The sequence below is a fragment of the Cervus elaphus genome, chromosome 10 (assembly GCF_910594005.1).
Source record: "Cervus elaphus chromosome 10, mCerEla1.1, whole genome shotgun sequence".
NCBI lineage: Eukaryota > Metazoa > Chordata > Mammalia > Artiodactyla > Cervidae > Cervus > Cervus elaphus.
In genome coordinates this window covers 27325835-27339158 of record NC_057824.1, presented here as the reverse complement: position 1 = coordinate 27339158, position 13324 = coordinate 27325835, and the positions used below count along the sequence as shown (strand labels likewise).

At 43.2% G+C, this 13324-nt stretch overlaps 1 protein-coding gene across 1 annotated transcript in view; it reads right to left on the bottom strand.

The window, feature by feature from the left end:
- Positions 1-3637: 3637 nt before the first annotated feature.
- Positions 3638-13324, bottom strand: part of ERCC4 (ERCC excision repair 4, endonuclease catalytic subunit) — a 41184-nt gene continuing 31497 nt past the window's right edge. Inside the window, exons 10-11 of the mRNA XM_043914354.1 lie at positions 11852-11964; positions 3638-9796 (exon numbers count right to left, since the gene is read on the bottom strand). Of these exons, the coding sequence (XP_043770289.1) occupies positions 9063-9796; positions 11852-11964 (847 nt within the window). The 3' untranslated portion in view covers positions 3638-9062. The remainder of the gene's footprint in view (positions 9797-11851; positions 11965-13324) is intronic.

Sequence of the window (13324 nt, the reverse complement as noted above, 5' to 3'; positions counted from 1 at the left end):
GGAAATCAGGCAGCTCCTTTTTTTTTTTTTTTCCCCTCCCATGTCAGGGTTGGGCAAGAATTAGAGGCAGATACACCACCATTCAAGTGCAGTCATCCTTAAAGTGTCCGGTGACTCAATGGGGCCCCCTACTGGTGGAGACAGGGAGGGCCACGTCGTGGAGCGGAGGTCTGCCTTTCTACTCACACTTCAAGGCCAGACCTTAGCGACTTGCAGATTGATAAGAGAACTGGGAAAACGCAACTGAGTTTTCTGTGCATCCTGCCCACTACCCCCAACTATTAGTGGCAGAGTGGAGCGTGAGTCACAACTTGCAGCCGGTGTGTACACTGGAGCGATTAGCCACATAATTGCTTCAGTGATGAACCTTCCCCCAGCTGCAACCCGCCTCCCCCTCGGAGACCTCTGCCAACAGTTTCAGTGGCAGGAATACTGAGGGCCGAGGTTTACAAAGCGCGAGTTGTGATTCTTTTAGCTAGTGCCCTCTTGGCCCTGATTTAAAATTCCTGCACACGAGTCTGAGGGGAGCAGGGGAGAGTTTTCAACTAGAATTGGTGTCATGATCAAGCCAACGTAAGCTAGACTGATCTGCTGTTTCAAGGTATTGAGGCAAAGCGCTCTGTTTGGAGAGCAAATCACCATAGCAACTCAGCCGCCCCAGTTACAGTAGGCGCGCAGGACGACCAAAATAAAAATCCTTACCAAGTCTCAGGATTGGCTCCTGAGAGCTGCTCAACAGACTTTCAGTTTCCAGATAGCATGAGCCAGCATATATTTTGGTTTCCTAAATTGCTGAAAGGAGCGCTTTAAATAATAATAGAACTATCCAGCCAGGTTACAAACAGAGGAGTTCTGGGCTGTCCCCCCTTTCAGCTTAAAACACAAGCAGACATCAGTGCCAAGCAGCAGCATTTGTCGTTGAAACAGACTTTGGAAAAGGGCTCATTGTTACTTATTGTGGCTTGCCACATGGGGGTACATGGTACTCTAAATGCTGATTTTTAAGAAGAGCCAAATCTGTATGAAAACAGGTTTTCTGTAGGTGTGAAAGGAAGAAAAGCAAAACCACTCTTTCTTTCCTCCACCCCCAGGATCCCAAGCACTGGGCTTGGATTCCATTAATTATCTGCCCTCTCTCCAGCATCTGCCTTCTCTCACTTGGCTCTGCTCCTGATCACCAACAGACAAAATCGCCTTGGCCATGGGACTTGCCCGTTCTTCTCTTCATCCTCATTGTCCAGACTTCCTTTGGCCTCTCAGTCTGGTGTGTGTCCGGAGCTCCCTGCAATCACCATCCGGGATGCCCAGTGTTCTCTGCTGCAAACCCAGGCAATGAGCATTCCTTCTGCTCCACTCCTAATCCTGTGGGTCATCCCCTTGAAATTCTCTCCTGCTTTTGATTCTGGTTGCTGCATGATTCAGAATCTTCTTTTTATAGTCTGTCTCCTCTATTGTCTCACCTCCTAAATTTAGGAACTTTTAAAGTCCTATCTGTTTCATATTTGCTTTAACCATTTATCCGATGTCTTCAATTCTCACTTCTAAGCAGATATCTACTACATTTTCAGCTGAGACTGTTTGCCTAGAGGTTGTTTCAAAACCAACCCTATCAAAACTGAATTTAATCTTCCCCACACAACTGGATCCTTCTCTAGGCTCTGTTAACAGTGTCATCATTTCCTAAGGCTTAAAGGTTAGGTGTTATTTAGACTCTTCCTAGATGGATATTTTCTTTGCCACATTCCATTGACTGTCCATTGATGCTTCTTCCATTTGTGTCCTTCTTTCCATTTCCAAAGCTATTGTCTGAGTGCTCATCACCAGAACTGTTGCTGAAATTGCTACAACTTCTGAAATGGTGATTTCACATCCAGCCTTTCTTCAAGACAGCAAATTATGGTAGAAAGAAAGTAGGCTTTGGAGTTGGACTCCCATCTCTGCCATTTACTTTCATTGTGACTTTACTTTCATAATCCCTGGGTCTTAGTCTCTTTACCTGTAAAACAGGTATAAATCTGTACTTTGAGGTATAAGGACTTAATGGGGGTAACATATGTGAAGGACAGAGAAGCCTGGTGTGCTGCAGCCGATGGCGTCACAAAGAGTCAGACACGACTCACGACTGAACAACATATGTGAAATGTCTGGCGCACTTTAAACCCTCAGTTGATGCTAGTTCCTTTCCATTTCAAACTTACTACCAGACCGAAGCCTTAAAACAGACTTCCTAGTCACGTCCTTCTCTTACTCAAGCATACGTTTTTCTACCAAAATAAGGACAAACTCCTTGAGCCTAGCACTTGAGAGACTTGCCTAATGTGGCCCCCGTGTCTTGCTCCAACTCTGCTGTTCATGACTCTTTCTTTAAACACCACCTGCTCCTTTGCTGGTGCTCTGGACTTGGACTTGAGTGCATTGTCTGCGTCTCTGTCTGATGAAATTCTAGCTGTTCTGTAAGACTCATCTCAAATTCTATCTTCTCTCTGAGGCCACCCCTGCTCCCTACCATCGGATATGACATCTTTCTCTGGCCCCTGGAACACTTATCCCTCTCTGGTGGCATTTTTATTATTCTACTTGGCTCATGTTCTTTGTTCGAATTCTCTTTACTGCACGACTGAATGTCCTTGATGGCACAGAGAGTCCTGTGCCTTATGCAATAAATGCCTTATGCCAAAAACAAACCTGCCTGGTCACGCTTCCCTTTGTCTACTGAGCTTTCTTCTTCCTGAAGTTTTTGTTGGGTGTCACCCTTCCCAGAAACAAAGTTGCACAGGGAAGCAAATCTCTCTCAGTGAAAGGCATTCTCTGGGACACCAAAGTTCTGGAGCTCATCGTTATGGGAAAAGTGTCCTCGAATATCCTCTCAAATAATCCACGTCACCATTTCATCAGACCCAGTTTATTTACTGTTTTCATAAATCCCAGGGAATTCCCTTGTTTGAAATCACAACTTGGTTTTGCTTACTGGTCTCTCAGGCCCTCAGGGAGCACTGTTCTTTCAATGTAGAAAAAACTTCATGCAAATGGATCCTTGGGAATGTCTGAAATTCCTTTTTTCCTCATGCATTAATCAGCCTTTTTAAGACTGATAATACAACACAGGAAAGGAACTCAGATTAAAGATTCAGTTGAGCATTTGTAAACAATGAAAAACAGAGGTCCACTGAGCGAGTATCTTAAAATGTGTCTGTGGTTCTTAAATATTTAATCAATTTATAGTTTTTAATATTAATGGCCTAATTCCAAAGTACAGTTCTTAAATATGTGTACATATATTATGTATGTGTGTGCACGTGTTCGTGCTGTCGATTCAGTTGTGTCTCTTTGCAATCCCACGGACCTCAGACCGCCAGGCTCCTCTGTCCATGGGATTTCTCTGGCAAGAATACTAGGGTGGGTTGCCATATCCTTCTCCAGGGGATCTTCCCCACCCAGAGACAGAACCTGCATCTCCTGCATTGAACGTGGATTCTTTAATACTGAGCCACCTGGGAAGCCATATTGTGTGTGTGTGTGTGTATACATATATATCTTTTTTCCTCATTCATGAATCAGTCTAACACTGATGATACAACACAGAAAAGGAACTCAGATTAAAGATTGAGTTGAGCTTTCATAAAATGAGAAACAGAGGTCCACTAGAAGGTTTAATTTATACTTTCTAGTTTACAAAGTTTCATTTTAGGATGAATGAGGCTGGAAATATGGTTTCATCATTATATGGGAGCTCCTGTTGGTAACATCATTTGCAAAGTACAATTTTCAAAAGGTTAAATTCATGGGCTCTCATACAAACAGAAAAATAACAGAAGTCGAAGTTTTTCTTTAATTCAATCTCATTAATGAGGAAACCAGTTATATATTGACTGAGTTAGGAGAAAACTGAAAGACCTGGAGATTTGTAGCTGGTCACAGGAATGTAGAAATAAATTTACTAACAAATGCAAAATTGGTTAATTTCCCACCAGACAATAACCTTTGTGATGTTACTGAACAAGACTCATCTGCAGAGCTATCAGCTTTCTGCAAGTTAAACTCTCTTCTTTATAAGCACGCAAAATAGTTTTCCTAAGCAGTCAGCAAAAGGTTCACAACTCTAGAAAATCAGATAATCCCTGGGCAGCAGAGGTCACTAGACAACATCCAGGTCTGCAGAGAAGAGTACTCCGTGTTCTCTTTGACCTGTTTCCAAGTTTTGCGTATTTGCTCAGCACATTCTTCTCTGAGAGGCATGGAAACAAACCAATCTGCTTTCTCTATATTTGTTATTAGATTCATGAAAGGAGACACAAAACATAGTTTCCAACTCTCCACTGGGCCCTCCTTTGCCCTCAAGTTTTTCATTATGAACTTTGGGGTCAAAGTGCTTGAGTTGAAATCATGGTTCCACCATTTATTGGATGACTTTGGGAAAAATTACTTAACCTCTCTGTGCCTCAGTTTCGTCTCTGTAAAAGAAAAATTTAAGTATCTGTAACTTTATGGCTTTGCCATGAGTTAAAAGAGATAAAGCACAAGTGCTAATAAATTTGAGTTATATTACTACTAAGGGTTTGATCCCTGGGTTGGGTTACAGTGCATGGGGTCGCAAAGAGTTGGCTGTGACTGAGCAACTTAACACTTCCGCATTACAAGGGTTCATTATTCTACCGAAGTATTGGGACATAAACATTTTGAGAAATAAATTGACACTGTGCATTAAAGAGGGTTTAGGTCCTACATTTTAAAGCAGAAGCAAAATAACTGTTAGTCTCTCAGTCATGTCCAACTCTTTGCAACCCTATGGACTGAAGCCTGCCAGGCTCCTCTGTCCATGGAATTTTTCCAGGCAAGAATACTGGAGTGAGTAGCCATTCCCTTCTCCAGGGGAACTTTCCCACCCAGGGATCAAACCCGGGTCTCCTGCATTGGCAGGTGGATTCTTTACCATCTGAGCCACCATGGAAGCTCAAAATAATTAAATCCAAATGAGCAAATTAGTAAATAACTTATTTAAGAGGATACAATAAATTCTTGTTTCAAAATAATCATCTACTTCTTTCAACTTCATTGTTAAAGGGACAAAAATGTATGAGTCACAGGTGGCAAGAATTAATCTTTGTTGAGTTGAGGTGTCCCAGGCATTGTGCTTACGACACATTCATTACAAGTCAACAAATGAGTATTTTCAGAAGAATCATTTTTCCCCTCCTCCTTAAGGACACATGCTACAAAATGAAAAGCAGCAAAGGAAAATAACCAGAAGAAAAATACACTGGAGCCTTAGAAAGTGGGCTTACCAAGCAAGTCAAATGCCAAAGCAGTGGTTCAAAGCACATTGCAGCTTTAGTCACTTATTCTGTATGAAAAACTAATTAAATATTCTCTATAATTTTAAATTAAATCTACCAACACATTGGTAACTATCATATACTGGGAATGTATTCCTTTTTGCTCCACTTGGTTGTTTTTGCCCACAGAACGTTGAGGAAAATACTGAATAAATACACACATTTTATTAAAACATACACAAACAACTCTGTCACAAATTGATGTAAATGGTTAGGTATCCCTCCCATCCAAATTTTGGCTTATATAACCTTAAAAAAACCACAGTGGTGTAGGCCACCAAAAACCTATGGATAAAGATGGTAGATTAAGTACTGAAGCTCAGAATCAGACAGGAAATAGCTATAAACCAAAATAGAAAGCAAAATAATGAAGAAAAGTGACAACTCATGTCGAAGTCTGGGTAAATTTTAATAGGCTCAAGCCTGAGAAAAGAATTTTCCTAAAATGTTGGTTCTTAAGGGGACATTCCTAGGTTCAACTGAACACAAAAGAGAAGGGAATTTCCCTAAAGAAGTTTTCTGAGCCAGAAGAAAATCAAATTATGCTTGAAAAACAAAAGCAAAGATTAATAATGCCTGTCTTTCTCCCCTACCCACTTCTCTGGATTCACTTCAGTGTAGGTTTTCCTGCTGGAGGCCATTTATTAAGTCTATACTCTGTTTTCTCAACACAACCAAATCTAGTCTTAACCCTCTGAGTCTCAGAGGGTTGATAAATGAGACAATTATTTTCAGTCCCCTCATGAGCTGGGAAACTACAGTCTGGAGGTACTCAAACATATTCAGACATATAGACATACTAAGCCTCAGATTAAAGAAACAGCAACTGGTTGCCAAAAGGATATTATTTATGGCCACTCTTAAAAATGATTTCTTATATATAATTTTAAGAAAGTATCAAGAGAGGCACTGTGATTTAAACAAAACTGAAAACCATTTCTCACAATATTTCATATACTCAAAAAGTTTTGTGCAAAAAACTTGTAAACTAGAATAATGCTGGTCTCGAGTTCTTAAAAAAGGTTTTAAGAAAGCTAAGCATGAGTTCATAATCGGATATTTGTGATTTTGAAAGAAAAAAAAGGGCAAAGCTAACAAAATGCTGCTAGAAAACAAAGTGATAAAGTTTTTGCAACTGCATGCATCTCTAGTTCTTTGCCAGATTCTTAGGCTATAAAAATTTGTAAAAGAAGTTGATGTAAAGTAAATACGTGGTGGTTATATTGAAGGGTTTTCACAACTGGAGACACTAAGATGTTTATTTAGTCGGAAGAGGACGTAGCAATGAGAGCCTTTCAATTATAATGACCATTTTAGAGCTCATTAGAAACTATCACTCATAATTCAAACACATCTGAGCCAGTGCCCCATCTTAAGATGTCCAATAGGCATGTCCAGTATTGTGCATGCTGAGTCGCTTCAGTCATGTCCAATGCTGCGCAACCCTGTGGACTGTAGCCCGCTGGGATCCTCTGTCCACAGGATTCTCCAATCAAGAACACTGGAGTGGGATTCCACATCCTCCTCCTAGCAGGTACAACAGCATCTAAGTCTTTGGGAGCCAGAGGATGTTGGCTCTCTAAATACAACTAACTAAATACAACTGTCTTCTATGTTGTAGCAGGTAACGAGGACTATTTTAAAATAGTAGCTTTAAGAGAGGTTATTTTTGAAAACCTGGAGTGAAACCCTTCTCAAAAAATGTGCTGTTAGGGTTTTCCTTTTATGTAATGAAAGAACAATAAAAGGCAGGTGGAATTATACTAGGAGAAAAAAATAGAAATTACATTTCTCAAGCAGAAGTGCTAGGATGAAGAAAAATGATAATAACCATCACTATCTGAGGTGGTATCTATTTTAATGTACTTAAAAGACATGACTATGACTGAGTGCTTAAAGAAAGAAATGCAGAGGCAAGTGAAAATTAACATATGTGCCTGACATTTTGTTTTCTGTTCTTAAGGGTATATTTTTAACCCTGGGACAGAGTTAGTATCCCAAATCTTTATTCTACCACAAACTAATCTCTGTTTCTTGTCCTCTTCTCTCTTCTCCAAGTCACTCTACAGAGTCTAATGATAACAATTCGGTACCCCTTAATTCATTCTTGTGATACTCTCGTAAAGAGTTCAAAATCCACACACTTTAACTTATGTCAACATACCAAGAAACCAAGATGTCAAGACAACAGATTTGGTTTAGAGATGACACTTGAAAGACTGTGTTAAAGATGAAGGCCATTTCATGTCACACAGACCCCCGTCTACTCTGAGTTCAGACACTGTGACAAACACAGCTGATGCTGACAAAACACGCCCCTAGGTGATATGGCCAGTGGAGCTTATGCTCTTGAACAGCACTCCTGAGGTAGATGATCAACTCATTACTGAATATGTGAATAATATCTAAGTTAATAATGGTTCAATATCAAAGTTTAAAAACTGTACAAAGATGCTGTGAAAGTCCTGTATCTATACTTCAGTAAGAAGCTAAATAAAGTCAATCAGAAGGTTTGGAATGAGACTGTTTTCCTTATGGATTTTTAAAATATATATATATTTCATTAGGATTTTTATATATTCTATGCATTGATCTTCCATTTCCTCGCAACACTTGTAGTTCAAATCAAGAAGGAAAAATCGAATCTTAAAAACTGTGCATCCCTCCTTTTCTTGCATCCAGTCCTCACATAAGAGACGCAGGAGGCCAGTCCGGCCCAGGAAAGTGGGGGGCAGGGACCTGGGAGAGGACATGTGCTGGGGGGGTCCCAGGGCAGGTGAGGAGACACTGGGAAGGAAGGCATCTAACAGACTCCCGGACTAGCCATTTGGGCTTAGAGATTGCTGGACTCAGGAGGTTAAATATCTGTAGAAACAGAATTTTTAGGGCTCCTTCTAGACAATCCAGTTCTATAAACAATTCATTCATTCTATGTTTTAAAAATACTGGTTTTGAACAAACCAGGTATGGTTCTGGTACATGCCATCTATCTTCAGGTGATCAGAAAACCAACTGGCGTTTTAGAGGTTGCTGTCTTTCTTTGATTAGCAGTAGCAAGTCCCCATGAACTTATCCTAGAGGCAGGCAGTTAGGAGAAGCTAAGGAGAGCGTGGAGAGTACTGGTGAGGAGTGGCAGAGATGCTCCCTTCTCAGAGTCCCAGAGGCCCCTCTCAGACAGAGGGTAAGAACACAACTGTGCATTTCATTAGTCTCCGAAGGAAACCGAAGTTTCTGTTCCTTTCACGAACAGCCTTCTATAAACACCTGCAGACACCTTCCCTGATCCTGACAACACTTCATGTAAAGATGGAAAGTACTAGACCTGGCGCGGATGGTGCAGAGTGAAAATGATGCCTAAACAAGCCTCTGGTCCCCTGACCCAGGAAACAGCACAATCGTTCAAAGACTGGAAGAGAACGAGCTTTGTTGTTTGGTCGCTGAGTCCTGTCTGACTCTTTTGTGACCCCCAGGGACTGTAGCTCACCAGGCTCCTCTATCCATGGGATTTCCCGGCAAGAATACTGGAGTGGGTTGCCATTTCCTCCTCCAGGGGATCTTCCCAACCCAGGGATCGAACCTGCGTCTCCTGCACTGCCAGGCAGGTTCTTTACCACTGCGGCACCTGGGAATCCCGAGAGAATGAGCTACTGGGCTAATAACAAAGATCTGTGAGGGCCGGCAAAGAGCAGCTCAGAAGCAGTCGGGGGACAAGAAAACAGGCAGCACGGCTCACTTTCTCACTCTCCCTCTGGACAGGACCTCTGCATAGGAGGTGTGAATGAAGTCATAGAGCTGCCGCGCACTGCCCGTGTTCCCCAGCAGGCTCGCCAGCTGGTCGAAGGGCAGGCTTGCTAATTCAGCGATGTTCTTCACGTGGTTCATCAAGGAGCGGCAGTTTTTGGCGTTTATCCCCGGCATTTTTAACAAGAAGTCCTGGGGCCCGGGGTTGTACTTCTCCGCCTCGGGGAGAGTCTCGGAGTCGGCGGTCACTGCCATGGCGGTGCTGGCGTCCGGCTGAGGCTTGTTCTGCTTCAGCTCCTCGAACAGCTCGGCGGTGGCGTGCGGGGAGGGGCACCAGAGGATCCGCAGCCGCGGGAAGTGCAGCGTGAGGAGGGTGAGCTTGGAGCTGACGTCGTTGCCGGAGATCTCCTGATAGAGGGCGCCGCGGGACATGAGAGAGAACGGCTTACTGGGGTCGAACTCGATGAGAAGCACCGGCCGCTTGTAGTAGCGGGACATGGAGATGCACTGGCTGTAAAGGCGGCCGTTGTTCAAGGAGCCAATCAGATCACTGATGCTCTTGCGCTCCACGCACATTTCCGGAGTCAGGATGTAGTCTCCGACCTCCAGGGTCACTGGCTCGATGTCGATGCCCCGGCGGTGGATCAGAGAGGGCAGCTCACTTCGAAACTCCCGCATGTCCACGACGATGCTCTGCTGGGTACCGTTCTGCTCCTGGCCGCCTGGGAAGAAAGAGAAGCATTTTAAGAAACATTGCTGAGGAGTAACTCTCAAAGATGGAAGATCACAATTAAAGTCAGATGTCTGTGTTTCTGCTATTAGTCTCCCACGCCTGGTTACACAGTATTACTTTATTCCACATTTTCCCGTATTTTCAAAAAGGTTTATTTACGGTTGAAGGCAATTTCCCTTAAACTAAATAGAGCTACTAGGAAACTGGGGTCTCTTGGTAAATACTTCCTTACACAGAATTCACAAACACCAACACTCACCATCGTCTTCCCTCTGGGGCTCCTCTGTGCTCCCTCACTGCTGCACTGACCACCCTTTGCTGATCACCGTCATCCCAATTCCTACGGCAGAGCCTAGCACACAGTAGATGCTTAGTAATGTCCTCTCAATAAACTGCCATGTGAGCTGCTGTGAAAAATTTTGAAGTGTTTCCTGCTTGTATCAATGAGTCCAGAGACAGAAAAATGGAAGAAGCTGGGAGAAACATGAGCACAGAGCTTCTCCCACTAATGTGCATGTGAATTGCCTGGGATGGAGTGAAAACGCCTACTGCATTCTGTAGGTGTGGAAGAGGGTCCCAGAGGCTGCGTTTCTAACAAGCTCCCTGGTGATGCCAACACTGCTGGCTGAAGGACCTACTTCTGTAGGTAGAATAATGCCCCCCGCTCCGGAAGATGTCTCTGTCCTGACCCCTGGAAGCTGCAAATATGTTACTTTACACAGCAAAGGGGACTCTGGAAATGTGATTAAATTAGAGGTCTCAAGATTGGGAGATTCTTCTGGATTATGGAGACAGGTCCAAGGGCCCTTATAAGCAAAGGAGAGCAGGAAGCTCAGAGGCAGAGCTGCTGGTGGAGGTGGAGGAAGGAGCCACGAGTGAGGGAGCAGGCAGCCCTGGATGACCTGGAAGAGGAAGGGATTCTCCCCCAGAGCCTCCAAAGGGAGCGCAGCCTTGCAGACACCTTCTTTTTAACTCAGTGAAACCCATTTGGACTTTGGATTGTATAATAACTGTTAGATAATGACTGCATGTCATTTCAAGACACTAAAGTTTGTGGCAATTTGTTACAGCAGCAAAGGGAAGCTAATACGAGCGCTGAGAAGACTGAACTCAGAGGGCAGATTTCTGTGAATAGCTTTTCATGTGGTACCCATAGGCTCTACCTTCCTTCATATTGCCGGGTATTCCTGCTGTCCTGCAGGAAATGTCCCCAACCTATTTAAGAATCTTCTTCAAAAGACACAGATCCTCTGATGAGGCCGTGTTTCCCAAAGTATGGGCCAAGGACCACTTCCATCAGATGCTGACCCCGTTTCAGATCTATCAAATCGGAATTTCTATGGAGTGGGATCCATGAATCTACAGTTTTAACAAGCACCAGAGGCTATTCTGAAGGACAGTGAATTCTGAGACGCACTGCTTTAACTGCGCTGACCTCACCAAAGGAGAAAGCGACTCAGCCATAGTTTTTCCCACGCCACCTGGCTGAAGGCAGCTGCTGAAATGGAGATCTGGGGAGTGGGAGGGACATGGTCATCCTCGGACCGCAGTGCAAGGGTCATCCAGCATGTCTCGGTGGAAGGCCACTGGCTGGATGCGGCAGAGCAGTGAGTACCACATACCTGTGGTCTAGAAGAGTGCCAGGAAGCAATCAACAAACACTGGAAGGGGTGGGAATGCTCCCTGAACAATGAACCCTGTCTCTTATCTATAAGGACACTGGCCTCTTTGGGTTAAGGTAAGAACCCAATCACCATTCACAAAAGCTTCTTGGCAAAAGTATATTCTGAATCTCAACTAATGCTGGAATGTAACTTATTTCCAATGCTGGTGCCTAAAACACAACCCCCCTATCTTATGGGTGAAGAGCCTGAGATTCAGAAAGACATGTGGTTAGTAAGTAGCAGAGCTGAGACCGAGATATGAGAGCAGACACCCACGTTGAAGAGCTTGTTTAGAAAAACCAAGCTCTTGCAGTGAGACTCTGGAGCCCCATAGCCTTCGGCACAAGCAGCAGGAGAGCTTGGCAGAGAGTGGGACTCACCGGCTTTTCGCGTGTCGGTGGGAGCACTGGCAGACACGCAGCCTCTCACAAGGTCGAGGTTCGTTTCGTCTCTGCCTTCTCTTTCTTCAGGGATGACCATGCTAGCCTTTTCCCTGGGGGTGGGAGGAACACATCTTCAACCTTTCTGAATTAATTTCAAAATTCCTGATTTTAATCTTCGGTAAATTATAACATAGAAAATGATCTATGCAACTGTAGTGCTAAAAGAGAACCCAGGAAACATCAGAAGGATGTTTGGGTATGAGCCAAACATGCACAGACAAGCGATGGGGAATGGAAGCACAGTTTCTTGGTTGGGTACTTCTGCTCATCTTCTGGAGTTAAAAAAGAAAAAAAAACTTACTTATTTTCTATTCTGTATGTCCTCCAAACACTTTGAGTCATGAAATAAGCATATGAAGACTGCCACAAAGAGGTTACTGAGGTTTTTTATACAAATGTGCTAAATGTGTTACTGAGCACTGAAAAGAATTCAAACAATTCATATTCCAATATTTTCAGAGAAATCATAGATAAGATAATTAAAGACCAATGATTAAAGACATGAAAACATAAATGGCCAAACTAACTATGATTTGAAAAACTCTAGGTGGGAGGCCCCATTAAACACTCTCCAGTTTTAAAGGAAAATCATGATTAATATAAGAAAGCAAATTTCCAACAGAGATTTAAACAAAAAAAATCGACATCTCAGGTTATGCAGTACGGCAGTATTGATTCACTAACTTAGCTGTTTAAAACATTTAGGGCAGGCTCCCACATACTATGCGAGGTAATTTGGATACAAATATGGTTACCCAATAATTTCTGTCTTCAAGAAAGCTTAGCACCTTAAGCTGGTAGACTGACAAGCCTATAGAATCCTAACTCAGATTTGCAATCAGGAACCAGAATCATGACAGGACCCTCAATAGCCACAGGAAGACTAAGCCAGGCTTGCCATCCTCTGATTTTTCAAAACCAGTAAAAGGATGTTAGAATCAGCTCAGGAAACAGCGGGCTCTGTGGGTCCTTTTGTGGCAGGTCAACAGAAAAGATGTATAAGACTGCGTCTCTGCCCTGGCTGGGTTTGCAGCTGAGTTGAGGAAATATAGCAACGTGGAAAACCACCGTGGAACTGCCTGCAATAAGAGAGTCTGCGGAAGGGGAAACAAGAGGAATCATTAGCAACCAGTGATTCCAACAAGGGCTCATACCCAAGGGTTTTCCAAAGAAATAAGATAAAATCAGATGGAGCAATTCCTCAGCCACTCTGGATACGCAATGTCTTAGGGCACGGTACCAAAAAGAGGTACCATGGGTGAACAGAAACTCAAGTTTATAAATTCTATACTATTTGAAATAATATACAAATGCAAAGTTGTTATTAGTGTAACACTTTATGAACAGGTTGCATAGGCCAATCACTCGAGTTCTGTTCCGGCCCATTATTCTCAACACCAGCGTCAAGGG